A 22552-nucleotide genomic window follows, 5' to 3' on the forward strand; every position below is an offset into this window, starting at 1 on the left:
GCACAGCCCACACCCGAGGAGTGGAGATTATACTTCCCCTCCTGGAGAGGGGGGTTGATTTTTTTTTCTTACTACATGTAATAAAATTTTTTTCCATGACACATGGGTGCCAGTTTGCTTCTTTTAAACGCTGCCCAAGTCTTTAGAAACTTTCCCCAGTATGATGTGTCTTGTTTAAGTCAGTCTGACTGCATTCCCAGGGTTGATTTCTCAATAATGGTTATGTTTCTAGGTATGCAATGAAGTGCTTAGATAAGAAGAGGATCAAGATGAAGCAAGGAGAGACATTAGCCTTAAACGAAAGGATTATGTTGTCGCTTGTGAGTACAGGAGTAAGTATTGAATTTTGAACGTTGCTTTTTAAAAAAAATTTCCTTGTTTGATATCAGGACAATTTATTTAAAATTCAGGCATTTTCTGGTAACTTCTGGGGCTAGCCAGTCCATGAGTGGGTTAGAATATATAGCAGGGAACAGTAGCACTGAGATAATACAGAGTACAATTCAGGTACTATCTCTGTTTAATTCTGGAGTTAGGAAAGTGCTGTAACCATCCCTGTGAACACCCGTGACTTCTCCCTTCAGTGCTTACTTAGGAGTCACTTCTTTGAGAACTGTGGTTGGAGAGAAGGCAGGAAAACAGTCATAACAACAGCATCACCTGAGTACAGTTAAGAACTGACTGCATGTCCGAGAAGGACTAACACAGAGAGAAGTAAGGGGATGTCGCTGGCTCCTTCACAGACAGACAGACAGGAAGCGACTGGGGTTGGTCATCTCTGAAGTGTCCCTGTGGGGTTGTCCCCAGTTCGTGTTTCCTTGGAAGGTGACTTAATCTTCTCAGCACTTGCCACTTTTTACCTGCTGTGGACTTGGCCATTTCCATTTCCAGGTCTCTGTGTCTGCCCGTTAGACGTTTTATTTGTATGTCAAGCCAGTATGTTTAGCTCAGCACGTGTATCAACACACTTTGACTGTGTGTCTTTACTTGCAAAACAGTGTCCCATTCTGATTTTTTTCTTCTGTTAATGGTATTACCCAGGATCAAAGCCTTGGCTTCTCTTTATTTGGACAGATGTATAAAAAGACACATCCAGAAAAACTCACTGTCCCAGCAACCTGGGCGTACCTGTGCGCACCTGTAGCCTGTCACCCGGTGTTGGGGGTGGTCAGGGAGTCGGGGTCTAGAAGGAACAGGATACAGCGAGCCCGGAGTGGCCAGACCTGTGCTGTGCAGCTCACGTGTGAATTTGACATTAAATACCAAGCCAGAAAGGCTCATCTGCAGTGAGACCTTGTGTGTCGGGGCAGCGGGCGGGGCACTCCACGTACCAGGCTGGGTTCTAAATACAGTCATCTTCTCCCGAAGGATTTGAAAGAATCAAAATTTAATGGTGAATCAAAGAATCATTTTCATCTAATAGGCAAGGAGCCAGACTCAAGAGGCTAATTTCCTCACCCGAGCCTCTGGCTTCCCGGGAACCCTCCCAGCGTTCCGGGCTCACCACCCCTTTATGGGCCCCGCGCTTTTGGTTTATCACCTGTGTTTATTGCATTGTGGTTAGTGCTATTCCAGCATTAGTTTTAATGGTTCTAGAAGCTCTGTCTGCTATGGAAGCAAAAGGATGTCATAATTTAGCTCAACTCTTAACAAGCGAAAATGCCAGAGCTATAAATAATTCCTAGTTATGGGCCTCTGCCTCCCGGCGTATGGACACTAAGCGTTTCCGAGAAGAGTTACGGGCGTGTGTGCACGGCCGTGTTTTCCGCGACTTGGAGTGGAAACCGAGCTGCCTGCTCCCTGGAGGGTGATCGGTACAAGAGGCCCCGGCTTCTGATTTCTCCTGGAAACGTCTGTCGGAAATTTCACACAGGGATGTGCGCTTACTGCACAGTTTCAGTGGTTATGAAAGGATTAATTTTTAATGAGTTATCTCAAAACCTTGAATATTTAATCTCAGGAAAGCCTATGGAAAACAGTTGTTGGTGTTGGAGAAATATTCGTACAATTTTTGTGGAGCAATTTAGCATTTATTCAGCTGAGGGGGGATGTGGCGGAGTAATCGGATGGTTCCTCAGCAGTCTGCCCCTGAAGGAATAAACAGAAACTTGGGGTTTTATTAGGCTACTGCTTTGAACTAATTTAAACGAATTGCTTATATTTTTATTCAAATATAAAAACTGTTTATAGTTTTTTTTTACGTATAAATACAAAATTTAACCAAAAGAGTTGTAGTAAAATTATTTAGCATTGGTTTTTCTAATCAGAGGCCACTGTTTATAGGTTTTTTTGTAATCTTCAGTTTAAAATCACCTCATGGGGCTAAACTTTAAACCAGCCTTTAACAACGTGATGTTCTAGGGTATTTGTATGATTCTGAATTACAGTCATTCATCCATTTTTTTTTTTTTTTTACTGGAAGTGTTTTCTTTTCCTTTTAATCTCAAATGGAATGTTTCACTCCTCGCTCCTCAGAGAGACAGTAGGAAGCACTGTTGCCAGTTTTATGCTGTAACTGTTGCATAGTAACAAGGGACCCGGGTTTGAGGAGCGGAGTGAGTGCGTCCACAGCTGGGGAGGGCCACCAGCACCTTCGCCACCTAAGTCCCTTCGAGCGCAGTCGGGGGCCTAGATGGTGCCAGACACTGTGCTGTGAGATGGGGTCCCAGAGCTGGGCTCTGCTCCCAGCTCTTACTGAGCTGCCTGCACAGTGAGAGGAGGTGATAGTGTTCAAGTGATCTCAGACACGTGCAGATAACCGGGACACGTGGCAAGGGCTGTGGCAGGTGGGCACACAGTGCTCGGAAGGCGGGGACGTCAGCGGGCGCTCCCGTGAAGTCATAGGAGGTGCCAGCGTGTCTGGTCCTGAGCACGGGGCCCTGAGGGAAGGCTGCGGGGCTGGGGTCAGACGTGATGGGGTGAACAGCACAAGATGAAGTTGAACAGAGAAACAGACACGGGCCAGACAGGCCCACACCAGGAAGAGCTTTCCAGGACAATATTGAGGACTTAAAAAATCGCACAGCAGTTGGGAAGAACATGTGTTAGTAGGAAGATAACATAATAAGCCTTGCAGTTTGAGGAGATCCCTCTGACTGCAAAATGGAGAAGTTTCTTAGAGAAACCCTTCACGTCTATGTTACCAGTTTTAGACAGAGTTACTGCAAAACGCAAGGTCGTTCGCTCACTACCAGTAGGACATCAAAGACAATTCTTTGCTGAGGAGCTTTATTTAAGGACCCACCTCTAAAACTTCACTCGTTCTTACTGACCTTCATTTGTAACCAAGGCAGAACACCCTAACGATGAGCGTCTTTGGAACTCTATCAGCACCATTCATCCAGTTGCTGCCTGTTCGTTCGTGCGGGTCAGTGTTCGGTTCTTTGGGTCTCAGAGTGCACATGGGACTCTGTATGGTGTCTGCTCAGCACCTGAGAGGGAGGCCTTGCAGCCAGAGAGTTCCGTAGAGGGAATGAATCGTCTTCCTTGGACCGAGGCTTGATTTCACATCGCTCTGGAAATCTTCCTTCTAGACGTAGCCTAGCAGAGCAGAACTCTGGAGAGGGCCGGGAGGCGTGGGGTTTGAATGTTGGCCAGCTACCAAATTTCTCTGTGACCTCAGACAAGTCATTTCCCTTTTTGGGAGCTTTAGTTTCCTTGTCTTTAAAATAAAGAAGTCAAACCAGGCAAATTTTTAAAGGCCCTTTCTACTCAGATAGCCTGTGGTTCTAAATCTACAATTCATGTCCCTCCTTAGTAATGTAATTTCTTAAGTATACTTTAACCTTGGGACATTTTCTCAGCACTGGTGTTAGAAGGATCATGTACCGTCTGTTCAGAAACACCCTGAGGCAGGGTCCCCTTGTCCCCTTGGTGAAGTGAACACAGTTGCTGTCTCAAGCCAGGAAAGACCGTGGCTTCACTAAGCTCAGGTCCACCCACTTCTCTGCTCTATGGACGAATTGGCCATCAGATCAGGAACCAGAGCATGTGGGGACCCCCGCTCAGGAAGGAGCAGAGTGAGTGAAACAAGGGTGGGTTCCAGGTGGGACGGTGACCCCCCAAAAGTCACTTGACTTTTAACACAATGTAATAGCATCTTTATTTTACCTATTTAAAACCGATTTGGAAGACTCATAGATCGAGAACAGATGACAGGTAGTAGGGGGGGTGGAGGGATTGAGCAAAAAGGAAAATGGACCCACGGACGTGGGTAACAGTGTGCTGATTGCTTGGGGGGGGGGGAGGGCATGTAAGGGGACTAAATGGTAATGGGAAAAAATTACAGTAAAGATTAAATTAAAAAAAAAAAAAACACCCAGATTTTGAAATCAGGAAACACTATATCAACAGAACTCTAAGGAAAACTAGGTAACCACAAAATAAATTTTGTAATTTATTCTGAAGTAATTTCCTCTAGAAGATTTGTGGAAATTGAGTTCAAGCTGATGAATCTTTAGTGTATAGGAATCTGTGAACTCAAATATACCTGGAGGCCCTTAATACAGAGGTTTGAACAAGGTGGATTCTGTTTACAGGTTATTCTGTTGAAACTTGAATTTAGTAATTCTTCTTTTCTGTTAAAAAAGTGGATGTAGATATTCTGGGGCATTTTTTATTTGAGTCCGTTGAGTGGCAAGTATTCACTGTGTATAAAGACTAAATAGACCGCGTTATAGATCTAGCATAGCACTGATGAACTTTCACGAGGGAATCTGTGTGTGTGTGTGTGTGTGTGTGTGTGTGTGTGTGTGTGTGTGTATGTGCGCGTGCCCAGCACCCAGATCACGAGACAGAGTTGCCGGTGTCCCAGAGCCTCCATGGAGAGCCCCTTCCAGCCACTTACCCCACGCCTGAACTAGCTACCACCCAGATTTCTAGCCCCGTAATTTAGCTTTGCCTGTGTTTGAACTTTATATAAACGTTCCCTGTTGTGCCTGGCTCCTCTCACTCAGTGTTGCTTGTGACATTTGTCCGTGTCATTGCAATTTGGCCATAGTGCATCCTGTGGCTAAATACAGGGGTCAGCGAGCTATGTATAGCCCGTGGACCAAATCCGGCTCGTGGCCTTTTTCTGTACAGCCCATGAGCTAAGAATGGGTTGGATGTTTTTAAAGGATTGTAAAGAAAATAAGCAAAGGCTATATGACAGAGGCTGTGTGGGGCTCGCAGAGCCTAGAATATTTACTGTCCAGCCCTTTGTGGGAAAAATGTGCTGACCCTTGTTCTCCGGGACTCCTTTGCATAAGCATGCCACAGTGTAGGTGTCCGTTCTAATGTGGCAGGCACTCGGGTCATTTCCTGCTTTGGGCTGTTCTGAGCGGTGCTGTGAGGAGCAGTCTCGTGCAGCGCCCTGGGCTCACAGAAGGACCCGTTCCTTCGCGGCGGGCAGCGGAGGGGCAGTGCTGACCTCAGAGTTTGCAGGCCGTGCTCGGCCTTGGCAGATGCCACCCGCCGGCTGGTGGGAGTGCTGTGGTTCCGTCTCATGCTCCCAGCAGCCATGTATCGATGCTCCATTTACTCCATACCTTTCCGGCACTTCCCGCCGTCCGTCTTTTTAATTTTAGCCAGCTCTTGTGAGTCCAAGTGATGGCACGTTGGGACTTCTAATTTGCATTTCCTTGGGGACAACTGAGGTTAGCTTCTGTTCATAGGCTTGCAGGCCATTTGATAGCTTCTTCTATGATGTGCCCATTTAATTACTGTTGTTATTATTTGCCATTTTTCTGTTGGGTTGATTGCTGTTTTTCTTTGTTGGTTTACAAGAGTTCTCTATGTATTCTAAATACAAGTCCTTGTCGTGTTGATGGATTACACATGTTTTCTTCCGTTTTGTGACTTCCCTTTCTACTCTCTTAATGGTGTCTTCTGAAGAACAGAAGTTCTTGATTTTGTTTTGGTCCAGTTATCAGTGTTTTATTATTAATGCTTTTTTGTGACCTGTTGAAGAAATCTTTCCTTACGCTAAGATCATGAAGCTACTCTTTTGTTTTCTTCTAGAAGCTTTATTGTCTTACCTTTAAATCTGTATGTACCTAGAGTGGACTTCAGTGTGGTATGAGGTAGGGGTGATCATGTTTTATTGCACAGAAATCCAATCGCTGCAGCACCATTGATTGAAAAGGTCATCTTTCCCTGTCCTCTGTTCTGTCACTTTATCACAAATAAATTGACCATTTATGAGTGGGTCTATCTCAGGATTCTCTGTTCTATTCTATTGCCTATTTGTGTGTCCTTGAGTTAATACCACGCTCTGAATTACTGTTCCCTTATAATAAGTCTCGATCCCTGGCACTATGAATTTTCCAGCTTTGTTTTTCTGTCTCCTTTACCATATAAATTTTGGAATCAGCTTGCCAATTTTAATTTTAATTAAGATTGCATGGAGTCTATAGATTAATTTGGGGAAAATTGACAGAGTTACAACTGAGTGATTTAGTCCCTGACCCTGGTATATTTTTTCACTTTCAAAAGCTAATTTAATTTACTTTTATTCTCAGTGTTTCAAGATAATAATGCAGATAACTTTTTACATCCTGTGGTATGGTTGTTCCAACTTTGAAAATGAAGATTGAAATGGATATTTGACCTACCAGAAGCAAAATGTAGAACAACAAAAAGACTAGCAAGGCAGTAATATTTTTATGTAGAATCTGAGTCTTTTGAAGTTGCAGATAAAAGAGTCATGATTGAATCTGGTGAGAGAGGACCTTTTAGTTCATCCGCTCCATTTAGCCATGCTGTGTCTCTATGCCTTTTGTCATGGAACCAAGTTCATTTTCCTGTGACTGTTCAAGTCACCATGGAGGTATCTGCACTCAGTGCATAGGGCAGAGGCGCTGGTGCAGACATCTGCAGGGGCTGTTCAGTGGTAGATGTGCTTTTCAGGGAAGCTTTTGTTTTTCTTACACATCTTTGTTTCTTTTTTTTCACTCTAGGATTGTCCTTTCATTGTCTGTATGACCTATGCCTTCCATACTCCGGATAAACTCTGCTTCATCTTGGATCTGATGAATGGTAAGCAAAACCTGGGAAGTCTGAACACACAGAGAGACGTGCTGCGATGTTAAGTCTCCGCGCGCAGTGCGGGCAGTGTGGGTCCTGCAGATAATCAGTTTCCTCCCGGAGGTTAAGGAAACCTTTAACTCTTCAGTTTTTAGTTAAAATTCATCTTCAGATGTTGACCATGGTTTCCTTCTGGCCCTCCCAGTCCTTCCCCAGGAAGTGGCATTTTCTAGAAAAGATTTTCATATAATACTTACAGTGAAACTTGATTTTCTGGAATGCAGCTGGCTCAGATCTTTAATTAGCTTGTTTTACGGCCCTCAACTTTTAGGAATGAAGTGTCTCATAAGAATCTAGGTTAAATGTATTTAAAAACCAACTTTGAAGGATTTTAGCCCCATTTTCTGTGTCTTTAGCCCAGATCAACTATATTCTATACATTGCTCTTTTAAACTGTGGATGAATGATAATCCTTAGAACGCAGAAGAAGTTTTAGTTAGAAAAATAGTTTCTAATACTAGGAAGTGACATTGTATATACTGAAAGTATTTTTAGTAACAAGAGCTGAAATAAAAAGGCATACAGTTCAACAAGTGAAATACCTTTTTTGAAGTTCATGTGAAATTTTATTATGTTTTGAGTGTTTAAGACTGGACCTGTCCAACAACATGAAAGAATTTCACAGACATAATAATGATCAAAGGGAGCCAGACACAGTGGCATGTATTCTATACGATTCTATTTGTGTGCCTGTCAGAACGGGCAAAACCAGTCGCTGGTGAGAGAGGTCAGCATGGCGTTCGCTCCTGGGGGCTGGGAGCTTAGGTGCCGACCAGGAAGGGCATCGGGGAGCCTTTGGGGATGCTGGAGATAGATCTTTTACCTCTTGATCTGGTGATACTGGTTATATAGGGATACGTGTGCATGTGAAAGGGAAGATACAATACTATAAAATCCATGGCAGTAAAGTTAGACAGTAACTTTTTGTAGATCAATAGAAGCTTTTCCTTTACAGTTTATACAATCATTCTCTTACCCTGTTGGTGACATTTTCTAACTGTAACTTTAGGCCATGTGATTATTTGCTTTTCCAACATTTTATTATGAAAAATTTCAAACATGTAGCAATGTTGAAAGAACTTTTCTGGGGACACCCAAATACCCCCACCTAGATTTTACCAGTTAAAAATTTACTCTATATTTTTTTACAATTGTCAAGATATCGAAGCATCCTAAGTGTCCATCAGTAGATGACTAGATAAAGATGATGTGCTACATATATACAATGGAATATTGCTCAGCAATAAAAAAGAATGGAATCTTACCAATTTGTGATAACACAGATGGACCTAGAGGGTGTTATGCTAACTGAAACAAGTAGAGAAGACAAATACCATATGATTTCACTGGCATGTGGAATCTAAAACACAAAATAAACAAACAATCAAAACAGAAACTCTGGTCACCAGATGGGAGGGGAGGGTTAGAGGGCAAAAGGTGAAAGGATTGAGAAGTACAAATTGCCAGTTATGAAAACAGTCACAGGGATGTGAAGTACGACATAGGCAGTGCAGTCAGCAATACTGTATGGTGTTTGACGGGTGCGAGATTTAGCACGGTGGTCACTCTGTAAGTTCTGCCGATGTCTAACCACTGTGTCGTACACCTGAAACTGATGTGATGTTGTATGTCAACTGTAATTGAAAAATAAATTTTAAAAAATTTACTGTATTTGCTTTATGAAATATCTAGCAAATATGATCAGTTTATTTTTTTATGTTTATTTATTGTCCACAGAGCCAATTGCTAAGACAGCTACTGGATGACTACGTATAGGTTGAGTTAGTTATTAGAGGGGATTTAAGTAATCAGAGCAGAAGAGCGGCTCCCCCCTGCCCTGGGGGGTGTGTCTGGGAGCTGTGCTGCCGATCTGCAAATGCCATTGCTGCATTTAAGTCTCCTTGGTGTTTATGTTTTCTCTTTAATGTTAAAGTGTCTTGTCAAACTGCAGAAATCAAAGAGGCCGACAGACAAAGCAGCATTCTTCTATGTCCTAACTAGTTAGAATGACAACAATTTGTGAATGAAATTCTGCATCTCCAATTCCAGGGGGCGATTTGCACTATCACCTCTCACAACACGGGGTGTTTTCGGAGAAGGAGATGCGGTTTTATGCCACTGAGATCATCCTGGGGCTGGAGCACATGCACAATCGGTTTGTTGTGTACAGAGATCTGAAGGTAAGGCCGTGGGGCAGACCCGTTGTTCCCTAGGTCTGCGTGGGAGGCGTGTGGTCACGGCCCTCCAGACATGCCCTGGCCCTGTGTTGTGGCCTGACGTGGTCCTTGTCTCGGCCCAGAGGAGTGGTCATCTCTGTGCTGTGGGTCTCTTCCAGATCTAAGCTCTGTCCTAGTCGCCCCTGTCACCTTGGGGCTGCTGCCGTGCCTGGTGCAGCTTATGCACTCAAATATCTCAGTCGGTTATTTCAGGAAAAGCAGGGTAGGAGTCCTTTTGGTGTTGCTCATTTCTCAGTTAATTCTAACTCAGTTAATGTTCACTAAACCAGTGATTCAGTCCTGGCGCTGGGTTAGAACTGGGGATGTGCAAAGATAATAAGCAGAGAACATGCGCCTCCTGGGACTCACTGGTAAAGCAAGACAGAGAACGGCTGAGTCACAGCCAGTCTGGGGCACGGCGGGTCGGCCTGCAGAACTTCCCCCAACGGCCGCCGCCAGAGCTTCACGTTGAGTTGAGATCACCTGAAAAACCACAAATAGGTGGATTTTTAGATCCCCCAACTACATAACCCCAGAGTGCCATGCCTGGGCTTCTGTTCTTCTTTTCTTTAAAAATCTCACTGAAGTTGGGAAGCAAGTAGATAAAAATAATAATACTAAATAGAAAATAAAGTGAAAAAGAACAAAATCTTGCCATTTGCGCCAACATGGATGGCCCCAAAGGGCAGTAGGTGAAATCGGTCAGAGAGAGAAAGACAGATACAGTAGGATTTCACTCATATATGGAGTCTTAACAAACAAAACCAATGAATAAACAAACAGGCCCATCGATACAGAAGCACAAGTTGGTGGTCGCTGACTTGGGAGAGGGGCGGAGGGGGATTACGTACCTAAATAAACAAATGTTGCAAATCTCACTGGAGTTGAAAGAGTCAGATAAGTCTGTTCTGAGTTTTCCCACCCCAGGCGGTGGCGCTGGGTCCTGGGTGCTGCCTTAACAAGGGCTCGGGGTCGCTCAGTACAGCTGTGGTGACGGCATCTGGTCAGCAGCTGAAGACGGGGAGAGAGGCAGAGGGCCACGTGCCTTGTAGAGGTGATTCTGCCCATCGATAAACGTGTCGGTAACAGCAAGAAGCAAGGGGTAGCAGCCACAATTTCCCAGTGGGATGCGGGCGCTCTAGGAGACTGTGTTTGCCTCCTGTCTCCGATTCCTTCTGGAAGGAACCAAAGGTAACCAACGAAGGGTACAGATGACGTTCTTCCCTCCACGGAGCAAACGTGTTTTGATTTGCTTTTTACGGTTACCTCCGAGACTCTTAAAATATTTTATTTTTGAGCATATTATCTTTTTCACAAAATACTTCATAAATTTTAATGCTTTCTTCAAAGTTAAAGAATTATCCCTTTAGTTTTCCCATGAGCATAGAGAAGAAAAAGTTATTTTCATCGAATTAGAAATAATTAGACACTGGTTGGCTCATGACATTTTATTCCCTCATGTGAGCTGTGCAGAAGAATAAAATATATGCTGAAGGCCCATAAAGTACTATTGTAATAAATTTTAATTTGAATCTGTAACCGGTTTCTAATTATCTTCATGCTGTAGTTTTGTTTTCTAAGCTATTTAGTAGGCAGTGGTATTATTTAATTTCTATTCCAACTTAATTCTAGTCACTCATGATTATTCATGCCCCATTTTTGTAATACCATGCCATTATTTTTATTTCAAGCCAAACAATAGTTGTTCTCCAGCAGAAAAATATTAAGATGACTGTAATTCAATGTATATTAGGGAGAGGAGCTTTGTTTTTCATGATTATGCTGACTAAATCTAATCTGAATGGGCACATTTCATCTGGGTTGTGGTCAAAATTATATTTGGATATTTGGTAGGGCCCTGTGTTGATCAGGCACCAGCAAACAGAAATAACATTGATCGGGACCGGTGTGGCACTATCGCATATTTTGATTTCTTAGGTCAGTGTCAGTACCTTCTTGCAGGATCCCTTTCTGTTCCGTGCTGCTCAGAAATCGTTACAGTTTACAGAAGCCACGAAGCCGGTGGCTCCTTCTCTTTGTCGAGGGCACGCGGTCCTGGCTGGAACGCAGTGACAAGAACATGCTTTTTCACTGTGGTCTCAGCCCTCCCCTCTCACCTGCCCTGTGTTTCACTTTCTAAGCAGCGGAACCTTGGCTTCTGCCATTCCTGCTCTTCTGCTGAAGGTAACGCAAGATAGACTGTTCTTGCCCTAGTGGTTGTCATAACGTGAAGCTGGAACTCGTGTTTAGGAGGAAACGATGATAAACTGATACGATCCCAAGTGCTTATAGTTTCAGAAGTTCTCCAAGCCTCTGTGACATTGGGGGACCTCTTGAAGATCATCTTCTCTTTCTCTTTAGCCAGCAAATATCCTCTTGGACGAGTACGGACATGTTAGGATATCAGATCTCGGTCTCGCCTGTGATTTTTCCAAAAAGAAGCCGCATGCGAGTGTGTGAGTAGCATGTCGATGACCCAGTTCACTGTGTTTCTGTAACGCAACTCATTTACTTAGACCCCGACCTGGTCGTGTGACCCCCCACCCCCCAATTTTGTCCTGCCAGCAGTGATTTTCATTCTGTGGTAATTCCGGGTCAGGGAAGAGCCCATACCCAGTGAGGTGGGAGAGGAAGTCAGAGCCACGGAGCATGGACGAACCCCATGTAACTGCGAGGGACTGGGTGGGCTGTGGGGCAGAGGGGCCTCGGCAGCACCCCTGGGTCCCTGCTGGCTCTGTGAGCCTGGGTCAGGCATTTTACCTGTTGGACCTCGGTGTCTCCATCTGCAAAGTAGAGGTGATAATAGATCTCTGAGAGCTGTGCTAAGGAGAGAGGAAAAAGTCTCTGCCACGTGCAGAGGCAGCGGCATAGACCTCACCGAGGATGGCCAGGGCTCCGGCTTCTCTCTCCATCTTTGTCCTTCCTTTTCAAAATAGCTTTTTTCTTTTCTAGAGAAATTAGGAATATTTTTTAATTAGAAAAACAAACAAACCATCTCCTTGCAGTTCAAGCTTTTAATACAAGTCGTGTTGTTAGATTTGAGAATTCTATCAGTCCTCTGATGGACCAGGCAGAGGGACATCTGCCAGCACCTGGCCCCTCGCTGGACCCTGAACTGCGTCCCGCGGTGACCGTGCTCAATCAGAGCGTGTTGACACTGGCCCGAGGACTCCTTTGAACCTGAATTGTTAAAACGCCAGCAGGAATGTCCCAGGGCTCTGCAGGCGCAGAATGGAATCCATGCGGGTTTTCATTTCTGTTACTTCGTTATCTGTCTACCAGGGTGGAGAGCAGGGACAGGTGTGTCGTTCATGGACGAGCAGACGACTTTCGCTGTATTATTTTCTTTTTAAATAAATCATTCTTTTAAAATTATGTTTTATTACACCTCTTGAGCTAGCACTCATCTTTGTGTTGAATGGTCACGGAGAAACTCCCAGGAGGCTCGTTTCATTCAGAAGAGAAACCACAGACCCTCCTTCTGTGGCCTGGAAGTAAAACAGTCCTGCAATGCATTACATTCTGAGGGGCAGTGTTAAATCAGACTTGCCTTTTCAAGCTGTAACCATATGTTAACGGTGAACAGCATCATTTCTGTAAACAGGCTTCTCTTTTTCTGCAGAATCTGGGATATGGTGATAAAAGTATTAGCTTTTGGATAGCACCTTACAATTATTAGGCCAGAACCCGTGGTCTTGTGAGCTTCTCCCAGGGAGTTCATCAGATGTTTTTAAGAGTCTTTTGAATTTGTAATGCCTCAGCTATTTGGTTTGCTAATATGTTCAATTTAGAAAAGTACAGCTACATATAGATCCAAGAGCTCACAGGAGTTAATCTTCCAGCGCAATTAACTTTCAGATATGAGTTATTTATTTCCTTATAGAGCCTCCCCTACTTTTGCTGTAACTTACGTTTCAGTTCAGAAAGGTGGGCCATTCTCAGTATTTGAGCAGCATCTGTGAAGGGATAGGATTGGGAAGGTTGGTTTCCATGTTTATGTGGTGATAGTGAGGAAAATTAAGTAATTTGAACAAGGTCACATATCTGGCGCATTGTGTGTCCAGAATTGAAATCTGATTCAGTCCAGCTCCAAGGAAGTAGCTCTGGCTTAGCATGCGTGAGTGCAGGTCCACAGGAGTGGCCGTGCCCACCCCGTCGAGGTCCCCGGCACTGCAGTGCAGCCGCCTCTTCTTCCCGCTGCGTCCCCCAGTCCCACACAGCTCCTCACAAGCGCTCTCGATCGAGCAGCAGACCTGTAGTCCTTCATAGCTGTTGCGGAGAAGGGGCTACTGGGAGTCAGATTTCACCTCCTGGACAGTGGGCTGGTTTTCATATTTATTTTGCATGGTAATTTATTTATATTAATTCCTGTGCTAATGAGGACAGAAGAAGTTTCCCCATTGGGTGTTGGATGAATCATTTTTGTATGGAAGCTCCGCGGTCCCCTGTCCCTTGTTTACCATTTAAGGAACACTGCCAGAACCTCTTGATTAGCTGTTAATATTTTCTAAGGTGGACATATTCTGATAACGCACGTGCCCTGTCTTCTCCCCAGTGGCACCCATGGGTACATGGCTCCCGAGGTGCTGCAGAAGGGGACAGCGTACGACAGCAGTGCTGACTGGTTCTCCCTGGGCTGCATGCTGTTCAAGCTCCTGAGAGGGTGAGTGAGATGCTTCCTCCCTGGTGCCGTCACCGGGCCGTGCTCCTGGGTCAACATCAAGGGCATGTAGGCTTCATCAGGCCCTGATATTATTTAGGGTCGCGCAGTGATCCTAAGCCACATACTGACCGAAACGATGGCCCTGGCTCCTGCCACAAAGGTGTAGACAAAAGCTTATGGTTTGGTATTTTTGTTCCATACCATGTAGGGATTAGAACAGACTTAACTCTAAAATAAGGCTGCTTCAAAAAAAATATTTTTAATTTAAAAACAAAATAAGACTGCTTTGAAATATTTCCACTGATCTGCCTTGCTTGAGAGTGTGTTTAAAATGTGCATAATTGAAGAGCATAGGATATTTTTTTCCTAGAAATTAATTACTCATGACTGTCTTACGAGCTTAGGGCATTTGGACGGTTACAGAAGTGGATGGAGACCCGAAATGAAGCCATTTCAAAGTGTGCCTTTATTTGTAATCATGCTGCCATTAGTTTGTTTTTAAAACCCAAAAATGAAACTGTGTCATTTTGTGTTTTATTAATTTGTGTTATATTTGACCGTTAGCCCTAAACTAGCAAGAACAGTGGAAGGAGGATGAAATGAGAGCACCCTCCAAATGCCTTCTCATGCTGACCATTTAAACATTGTTAGTATTGCCTTAATTTTAAGAACTTTTAGCCAATTTTCATAGAGAGTTTAAGTCTTCAAAATGTAGTTTTGCTTATTCTTCATTAACAAAAAGATAAAAGGCTCTTTACATTAAACTCTCCTCGTGCAGCTTTTCCCTCTGCTGCTTTCTCCTATAAGCATGCGCGGCTGGTATTCTGCTCAGCGTCTCACTTTTCCATTGGAAAGCTTCATCGAGCAGCATTGCGTATTCTTATTACATTTAGCACATCCTGGAAAGAGGGTGGGTTTTATGACTTACCCCCAAACTTGGCTCCGAGCACCCTTGCTGCCTCCCCAGGACTCAGATAATCCAGTTGCTCTCTGCTCACCCTGTTCGCTTGGGAACTAAAATTGCATTATTGCTTAGAGAGTCAGGTCTTGTTGGTCCTGAATTGAATTATTGTATTTGTGGAGCCTGGATGGCCTTAATTCATGTCATCAGGCTAGCTGACCTAATTAGAGAGCTTCTGTGAGGCTACCCAGAGAAAGTCACTTCCACACAAGACATCCTCCCAACCCAGGGAGTCACGCGGGCCTGGTGACTGCATGCAGACTCTCTAGGGTCTTTGCTTGGGTCTCTACTGGAGGTGAAGTTAGAGATACAGAATCCACACTTAGGAGAAGTTTAACATGATAAAAACTGCAAAGCAGCTCAACTGCTGAACGCGTTAATTCATGATTCAAAAACCCACAGTAAAACCATACAGGGAAACCTACAAAAACCTGGTGTTAGGGCTTTTCCAACTTCTTTATTTTGCTTAATATTGCTAGTCTGCTTATCATAATGTCTATGCATTTATATTAGGGATGTTCTGGCCTTACCGTTACTTTAACAGGACCGAGGGTTTGGCTAAATAACGCTGACTTGTGGTTAACAAAGTGAATTCAGTCTCATTTGGTCATAGCTCAAGTTTGGAGAGTTGAATTGGAAGGTATGCGTTCCTTTGTGAAGTCCTTGGTCAGGCTTGGTTGAAACCTGTTCAGTGCGGCTCCTGTCAGAAGAGTCTTGACTGCCAGGAAGACATCCAGAGGTTGGTCCTGAGGATGGGATGGGTGGATGAGAAGAGAGAGAGCTGGAAGCCATGGCTGACAGGGGAGGGTTGAAGGAGCTGGGATAGTAGTAAGGGAGCCATAGCAGTTCGCTCCAGCTCTTGGAAGGCCCAGGGTCTTGACGGGGTGGAAGGGAAGCTTTGCAGCTCCAGAGGGCGGGCACTCTAAGGATGGGCAAGGATTGCAGGTTGGCATAAGGACATCCTTTCAAGCCTTTGAGCTGCCTAATGAAGATGTGTCCCACCTCACAGATAACAGGCTCCCTGTCACTTGTCTGGTGATCATCTGCGGAACCGGGAATGGAAAGAATCCTTCCAGTGTACAATGGATTGGGTTCCATGAATCTTCCTCACTAGGATTTATGATCTAATGCCAGTCTATCATTCAAAAGCCATTCACCGGAAAGGATGTGGCCCTAAAACCAAAGAGCAGGGAAATATTTTCTGACTCAATTGATTTTAAATTAAATTTAGTAAGCATTTATTGAGTACCTACAACATGCAAGACTGTGCTTGATGCTATGGGGAAAGGAAGGGAGGGAAAGAAGGAGGGAGGGCAGGAAGGAAGCCACATACAGTCCTTAAGGCCCTTGCAGGAGAGTAGATAGATTTACACACCGGGATTGGGAGCCAGACGGGCTGTGCTGACTTCCCTAGTAGCCGTGGGCCCGGAGCAGCGCAGGTGTGGGATTGCCAGTTCTACTTGGGAAGGGGTGGCCGGCGTCATGCAGATGTATGTGACGGTGACGTAGGCTTTGAAGATAGGGTGGCAGCAGGACAACTTGGGGATTAGACCTGTCTTCTGTGGGGAGGGGACAGTGTGGAGCAGGGTGCCTTTCCCATCAGTGGCCTGTGAGCCGTGGGTCAGCTCTTTGTCAGGACAGCAGGATGGGTTGGGAGAGGAGGTGGGAAGATTGGGTCAGGACTGGGGCGAGCCTAGAACCCCATGCTTTGGGGTCGGGGCTTCGTTCTTGACGCCCCAGAGACTGAAGGCTTTGAAACAAAGGAGGGACACGGTCAAGTTCTTGTTCAGCGTGGAGCATTGGAGGGACAGGGACAGGGCGCGTGGGTAGGAACCTAGGCAAAAGGCGAGGAGCGCGTGGCCAGCACCTGTCCTGGGGCCAGAAGGGCCACCAGTGCCTTAATGATGTTGTCGTTAAGCCCACAGAGCTGCAGTGATTGTGGTTCTTGTTTTGTTTTCAATGGACACTTGGATGTGGAAGGAGTTTAAGATAGAGCTGGTGGTTCTGATTCGAGGTGATTGGGAAGGTGGCGATACCGTTACCGAAATCAGTGGGTGTAAAATGTCAGTGGTCCTACCTAAGCTGATGTTTGCTGAGGGCCCTTCAGAAGCCAAGTGCTCTGATGAGGTCTGCAAGAGGCGGGACTGTGCCCGGGAGCCCCCGTCCCTCCCTCGTAAACGAAAAGATTATGTCACGTGTCCTGCTTTCTCACAAAGTGGCAAGTGGGAAAACCTCCAGAATAGGTATAGAGCGTCCTATACAGGGGGCCTCGGACACCAACTCAGGCAGAGCAGGAGGGGGTGGGGGGCCCTGGGCCCAGGCGTGGGGAGCAGCCCATCGCTCTGTACCCTGGCGCTCACATGGCAGCCCAGTGCCCATCCTCAGGGAGTGAGCCAGACGCTGCGCCAGCCACTACCCAGTGCTCATGCTCAGTCCTGGGGATGCGTAGCAACGCCTGGAGACGGTTTTGGTTGTCACAGCTTGGGAGGGGCTACCCTGGCACCTCGCGGGCAGAGGCCAGGGATGCTGCTAATGCCCAGGACAGCCCCCGCGGCACCAGCCCGAGAGGCTAACAGCACTGAGGATGGGCAGCTGAGACCTTGCCCTCTTCTCACGCCGGTGCTGTCAGGTGCAAGCCGTGGTCACCCAGGGTCTGCTCGCGTCGGGTTTCTGTGGTTGAGGATTTCCTGCACGGACCAGTGTGTCCCACTTGAGTTCTGACTTGACTCCCTGGAAGAATACCCCAGGGCAGGAGGGAAAGGAGCCTGAACGTGAGGAAGTTGTCCAGGCTTGAGAGCATGTCTGCACCCCTGGACTCACAGTGATGGACCGAGCCATCCGGAGGCCATGCGTTTGGGGGCGGCCACCCCTTCCACGGGAGGTGCCTTCGTCAGATTCTTAAGAGCATCTAAGCATGAAAATGTGGCCACGTTGCAAACGTGGAATTGCCACAACGATCCTCAACGTGGGTACAGATGTCTCTTACGGAAAGAATCAATGTGACAGTAGGCTGATCTCAAGCTCGTAACCATTGTTTCTCCCCAGAGGTGTCCGATGCAGGGAGGGAGCCCAGGCGGTGGTCTGGGGAGAGCTGAGCTCTGCCTGAGGGTATTGAGTTTGTTCCATGTGGAGGAAGAAAAGGAATGTTTATAGATATTGTGGCAGCTATTAGCTTAGGTTCAAAATGCATGTAACATGCAATCTTTTTGGTATTCTAAAATTAATTTTTGATGTAAGTGTTCAGTCACTTGTAATGATCAAGGTATTATTTTTGAACTCATTGTTTCACTGTGAATATAGTTCACGTCCATGTGTGTGTGTGTGTTTGTGTGTCCCCATCATTTATCATATTTTGAATGATTTCCCAACGTGTTTGCGGTAACTTGGCAGCTCTCTCACTCTGTCTGTAATTCAAAAGCGCCGTGTGACCACTGCCATGTGCCTTGTGCTCCCGCAGCACTGCCTGGTGTGGTCAGAAAGCAGCGTGTGCCACTGCAGGAGCTTGGCTCGCCCTGGAAGCTGTTGACAGGCCCGTGGGCGCATCGGGGAACAGCTGTGACCATGCAGGAGCTGTGAGCACCATGTGCTCGCTCTGAATGGCGATCATTACTATTGGAGGTTTTCTTTAACATCTTCCAAAATAGAAACCAAATCCTTGGTTTTGTTCACAAAGAATAATCAGAATACATTGGAAACAGATGTGCATCAAGATTTTCACTGGAAAGACCAAGCTTTCTCAATCCCTCAGCATAGAATTGAAAAGCCAAAGTGCGTTTCCGACCATTTCTTCTCGCATCGGACATGGGAGAGCTGTATCTGTAACGCAGGGTTTGTAGTGACCGGGCCCATGTGCTGGCGACGTTTTTGGCACTTGCTAACTCTGACCCCAGTTCCCTTGCAAGCTTCCCTCTGGACTCATGCAAGACATTTTAAATTTAGCACAGAGCGTTTCTGTCGGAACACAGCAGCCCTTCTCTGCAAGGGCCCGGGGGCAGCCCTTTCCTTCCAGTGTCGGGGGGCAGGCAAGTGTGCGGGTCCAGGGCCCGAGTGGGGTCCCCTGGCGCCGCGCATGGAGCTGCGCCACAAGGGCTCGCTTGCAGGGTGGCAGAGACCGCCACACAGTCCCTTCCACACGTTCAGGAACTTGGTGGAAACAGCTATGTCGAGCAGAAAGGCCAACATTTTAGTAAGATTTAACAGTGAACTTCTATTCCTTTTCTCTTGATCCATGAACTTGTTAATACCTCTATGCATTTTGCATAAAAGAATGATGCTAGTGTTTTTTTACATTATAGTATCTCATAAATAACAGATCAGTATTGTTTGCTGTTATATCCTATTTGCTTTTCAAATGCAGTAATCTTACCTTTCTGTCCTTGGAATCAATTAGGGTAAAAACAATATTTCCAATCAAAATGAATTTCAAAGTTTAGCATATGTTTGCTTGGTACTCATTCTCCTTGTTGAGATTTATACTTCCAAATTAGTGCTTTTAAGAGATGGAAATTACTTTGTATTTTATTGCATAATAAGAAAGAAAATAAAGCGAGAGAGTGCCCTCTCTTGTACAAAATGAAAATTAAAATATTTAAGATAATAAATGCTCTGAAATGTAATAACCTCCTCAAGAGATGACTCAGCGCATAACTTAATAATGCAGTAGGATGGCCCGGTCACTCACAGTAAGTGGCAGTGCAAAGATAAGTGGCATTCTAGTTTTTTTTCTAAATCCTGTTGATTTGTGTGTTCAACATTCGAATCACTTTACAGAGTCAGCTTTAAAATATTTTACATAAAGTCTCCCCTCAGGTTGTGTTACGTATGCTTTATAGGTATGTACAGGCTTGTCTTGCTGGAAGAAAAGTTAATAATATATACCCCTTTTAGAATTTTCAAATAAAAAGTAAATGAGGCCATGGTTTTCTAATTTGCATGTTACCCAGTCTCTCTTACAGCTAAGATTTCCTTTAAAAACCAGCTTCTTCAGTGTTTTAAAAACGTGGGAAAGAGTAAGAATAATTTGTTCTACAGAATTTATCAAGCAGACACTCACTTTATGAAGTACGACTCATCTTTATTAATTTCACAAGTGGTTTCCTTAGTGGATACTGACTGGTTACTGCCACCGCCTTCACGACCAGCTTAGACAGTGTGTTGGGTGTCCCCGTCACCCTCTCTGTGAAGTGCGTGGCGTTACGCCCTTTTGTAGATGCAGAAATCAGCCCCGAAGGTTTCCGTGAGTGGCTCACAGCCCGTGCACCGCCAGGGCACACCTTGAAGCCAGGCTGTCTGACTAATGAGACTGGGGTCACCACAAGTAAACAGTGAGTGGAGAGCCTCAGAACTCTGGGTCATCTCTGTTATCACTGAAGGGATGTGCTGCTTAAAGCTGCTGGTTTCTAGAGGGGACATGTGTTTCTCTTGGCTGGTGTTTTGATGTGACCGCAGTTTCTTGAGTTGTTTGAGGGACAAATAACCATTTTTCTTAAAAATATATATGTAAAAGTTATGATCTCGGACACCTAGGTGACATGTATAAATGTATAAATGGCTTTCACTTTCCTGACTATCCACCTGTTGGCTAATTATTTTTCTGATGGTATTTTGGATTCTCACTTGGAATATGTTTGCTAAAGTGTGTTCTAGTGCCGAGAGGATCGGGCAGCTCTCCCGGGACCTAACACACCTGACCACCAGTTCGCTGTCTGGAAGTGACCTACGGGGACGGCCTCTATACCCCTATAGTTTCGAATGAGCAGGGACAGGACCCAGCACTTTACCCAAATATGAGTCAGTGGTATGTGCTCCGTGAGTGGATACCCTGTTGTAACAGAGCGTCTCTTATTTCCACAGCCACAGCCCTTTCAGACAACATAAAACCAAAGATAAGCACGAGATAGACCGCATGACGCTCACCGTGGTAAGGACGTTAAAAACTGTTTTTATTCAAGTTCATGTTTCCATTACAACCAGTGTAAAATGCTGCTTTCTTAAAATAAGTAACCGAAGGCACAACGCCTAAAAGAATCTCAAAAAAGAAAAAAAAAATCATGGAAATAGACGCTGAGGCAAAAATCCAGATTTGCTGTCAATCAGTAAGAAAAAGATACAGAAAATCAAGAACAAGACTAAAGAAAGCAAACAAAAGGGAAAATTACTGAGATGCAGAAAAGCGAGGAGACCTTCTGATACTTCTTTCCTCACCCGCCCCAGCCTGTGGATTGACTTCGAACATGATTTAGCCAACACTTTGTTTCTTAAGAGGAAATACTAATTTGTGACGCATCTGTAATTTTTGACACGACCCTTACCTAAGAAATGGTCTTTAACTCTGGGTGGGTGCAAAGGCATGTTTTCCATGAATGCACTTTTGAAATTGTGATCTCTTCCCCCCCCCAGAATGTGGAACTTCCAGACACCTTCTCCCCTGAGCTGAAGTCCCTTCTGGAGGGTTTGCTCCAGCGAGAAGTTAGCAAGCGGCTGGGCTGCCACGGAGGCGGGTAGGCTGGCGTTTCTGCCTCTCAGCTTCTTTACCTGGAAAGCAAAGGGTCGTTTTCAGTGTGTATCCAAATTCCTTCCTAGTCCATAAAAATCTCCCGTTTCGATTCTAGGGTGTGGAAACCACATGAGAAATATGTATATTGTTTTATGTGTTTTATAATTAACAAGTTGAAGGAGTTGCTAACTTTTTAACTCTAAAAATTGATCACGTCGGTGGTGGAAACATGAATTCTGACGTTACACAGTTGATCTGGTTAAGTTTTAGTATTGATTGTGTTTGTAACTGGCAATTTAATATTCTGGTCAGGTTCTCACTTATTTTCTCTACTGTATAGGTGACTGACTGCCATCTCATACATGCTTTCTATCCATTGCCTACCTGCCCCCCAACTCCTCACCCCCCCCCCCAAGAAAAAACAGGAAAAAAACCCAGGACTACCTGGGAAGCTTATAGGAGACTTAACACAGATCTTTCCCGTATTTCTCCCCCCTCAGGCTGGCTTTGCATAAGAAACAGCTTTTGACAGTACGTTATATATGTATATGTCATATGTGTGCGTGTGTATTTTAGAGTAGCATGTGTATACATGTTATATCTACATATTATATGTATATTATATAGGTAGCTAAATATGCATATTTATTAATTTCAGAAATTTCCAATTCCATAGATGAAGATTTAGCTCACTTATTACCTTCTACGTAGCCTTCTGTTTCTACCACCTTCTCCCAATAATTGAAACACTTTTTGGTTCCTCTCGTGCTTAACCATCGTAGCTTTAAATCCTGTACTTAGCCAGCTGCGCCTTGTTCCCTCCGTTAGAAGGTGTCTCGAGTCCCCACTTTATAAACGAAGATTTTGGCGTTCCGGCCTTTCTTTGTTGTCTTCTCTCCCCCCGACTAGTTTTTGTCATTAATTTTGTTTTTACATTTGTCAACTTGGTGACGTTTACTCCCTAGTCTGTAACCATTACCAACCTTTATGCTTTGCACATCAGCCGCTTTTAAAAGTCGCAAATGAAGAAGTAGTGTTCACACCACAAGGCAACAGAAGTGTGTTCATTACATGGTTTCTACATCTCCTGGTAAGGAACCTTAAGTTTGTATGTGATGTATGCACAGCATCCCCTCTGCAGGCAAAGACGC

General features: G+C 44.9%; 1 protein-coding gene across 3 annotated transcripts in view; it reads left to right on the forward strand.

Annotated features, from left to right (window-relative positions):
• Positions 1–22552, forward strand: part of GRK3 (G protein-coupled receptor kinase 3) — a 103438-nt gene that overhangs the window by 68471 nt on the left and 12415 nt on the right. For all 3 annotated transcript variants that reach the window (XM_090257684.1, XM_090257685.1, XM_090257686.1), the window contains 7 exons: positions 233–332; positions 6939–7017; positions 9115–9245; positions 11643–11737; positions 13837–13944; positions 20759–20825; positions 21305–21405. In XM_090257684.1, coding sequence (XP_090113810.1) covers positions 233–332; positions 6939–7017; positions 9115–9245; positions 11643–11737; positions 13837–13944; positions 20759–20825; positions 21305–21405 — 681 coding nt within the window. The remainder of the gene's footprint in view (positions 1–232; positions 333–6938; positions 7018–9114; positions 9246–11642; positions 11738–13836; positions 13945–20758; positions 20826–21304; positions 21406–22552) is intronic.

This window comes from Furipterus horrens, unplaced genomic scaffold, assembly GCF_987537825.1.
Source record: "Furipterus horrens unplaced genomic scaffold, mFurHor1.1.pri manual_scaffold_11, whole genome shotgun sequence".
Taxonomy (NCBI): Eukaryota; Metazoa; Chordata; class Mammalia; order Chiroptera; family Furipteridae; genus Furipterus; species Furipterus horrens.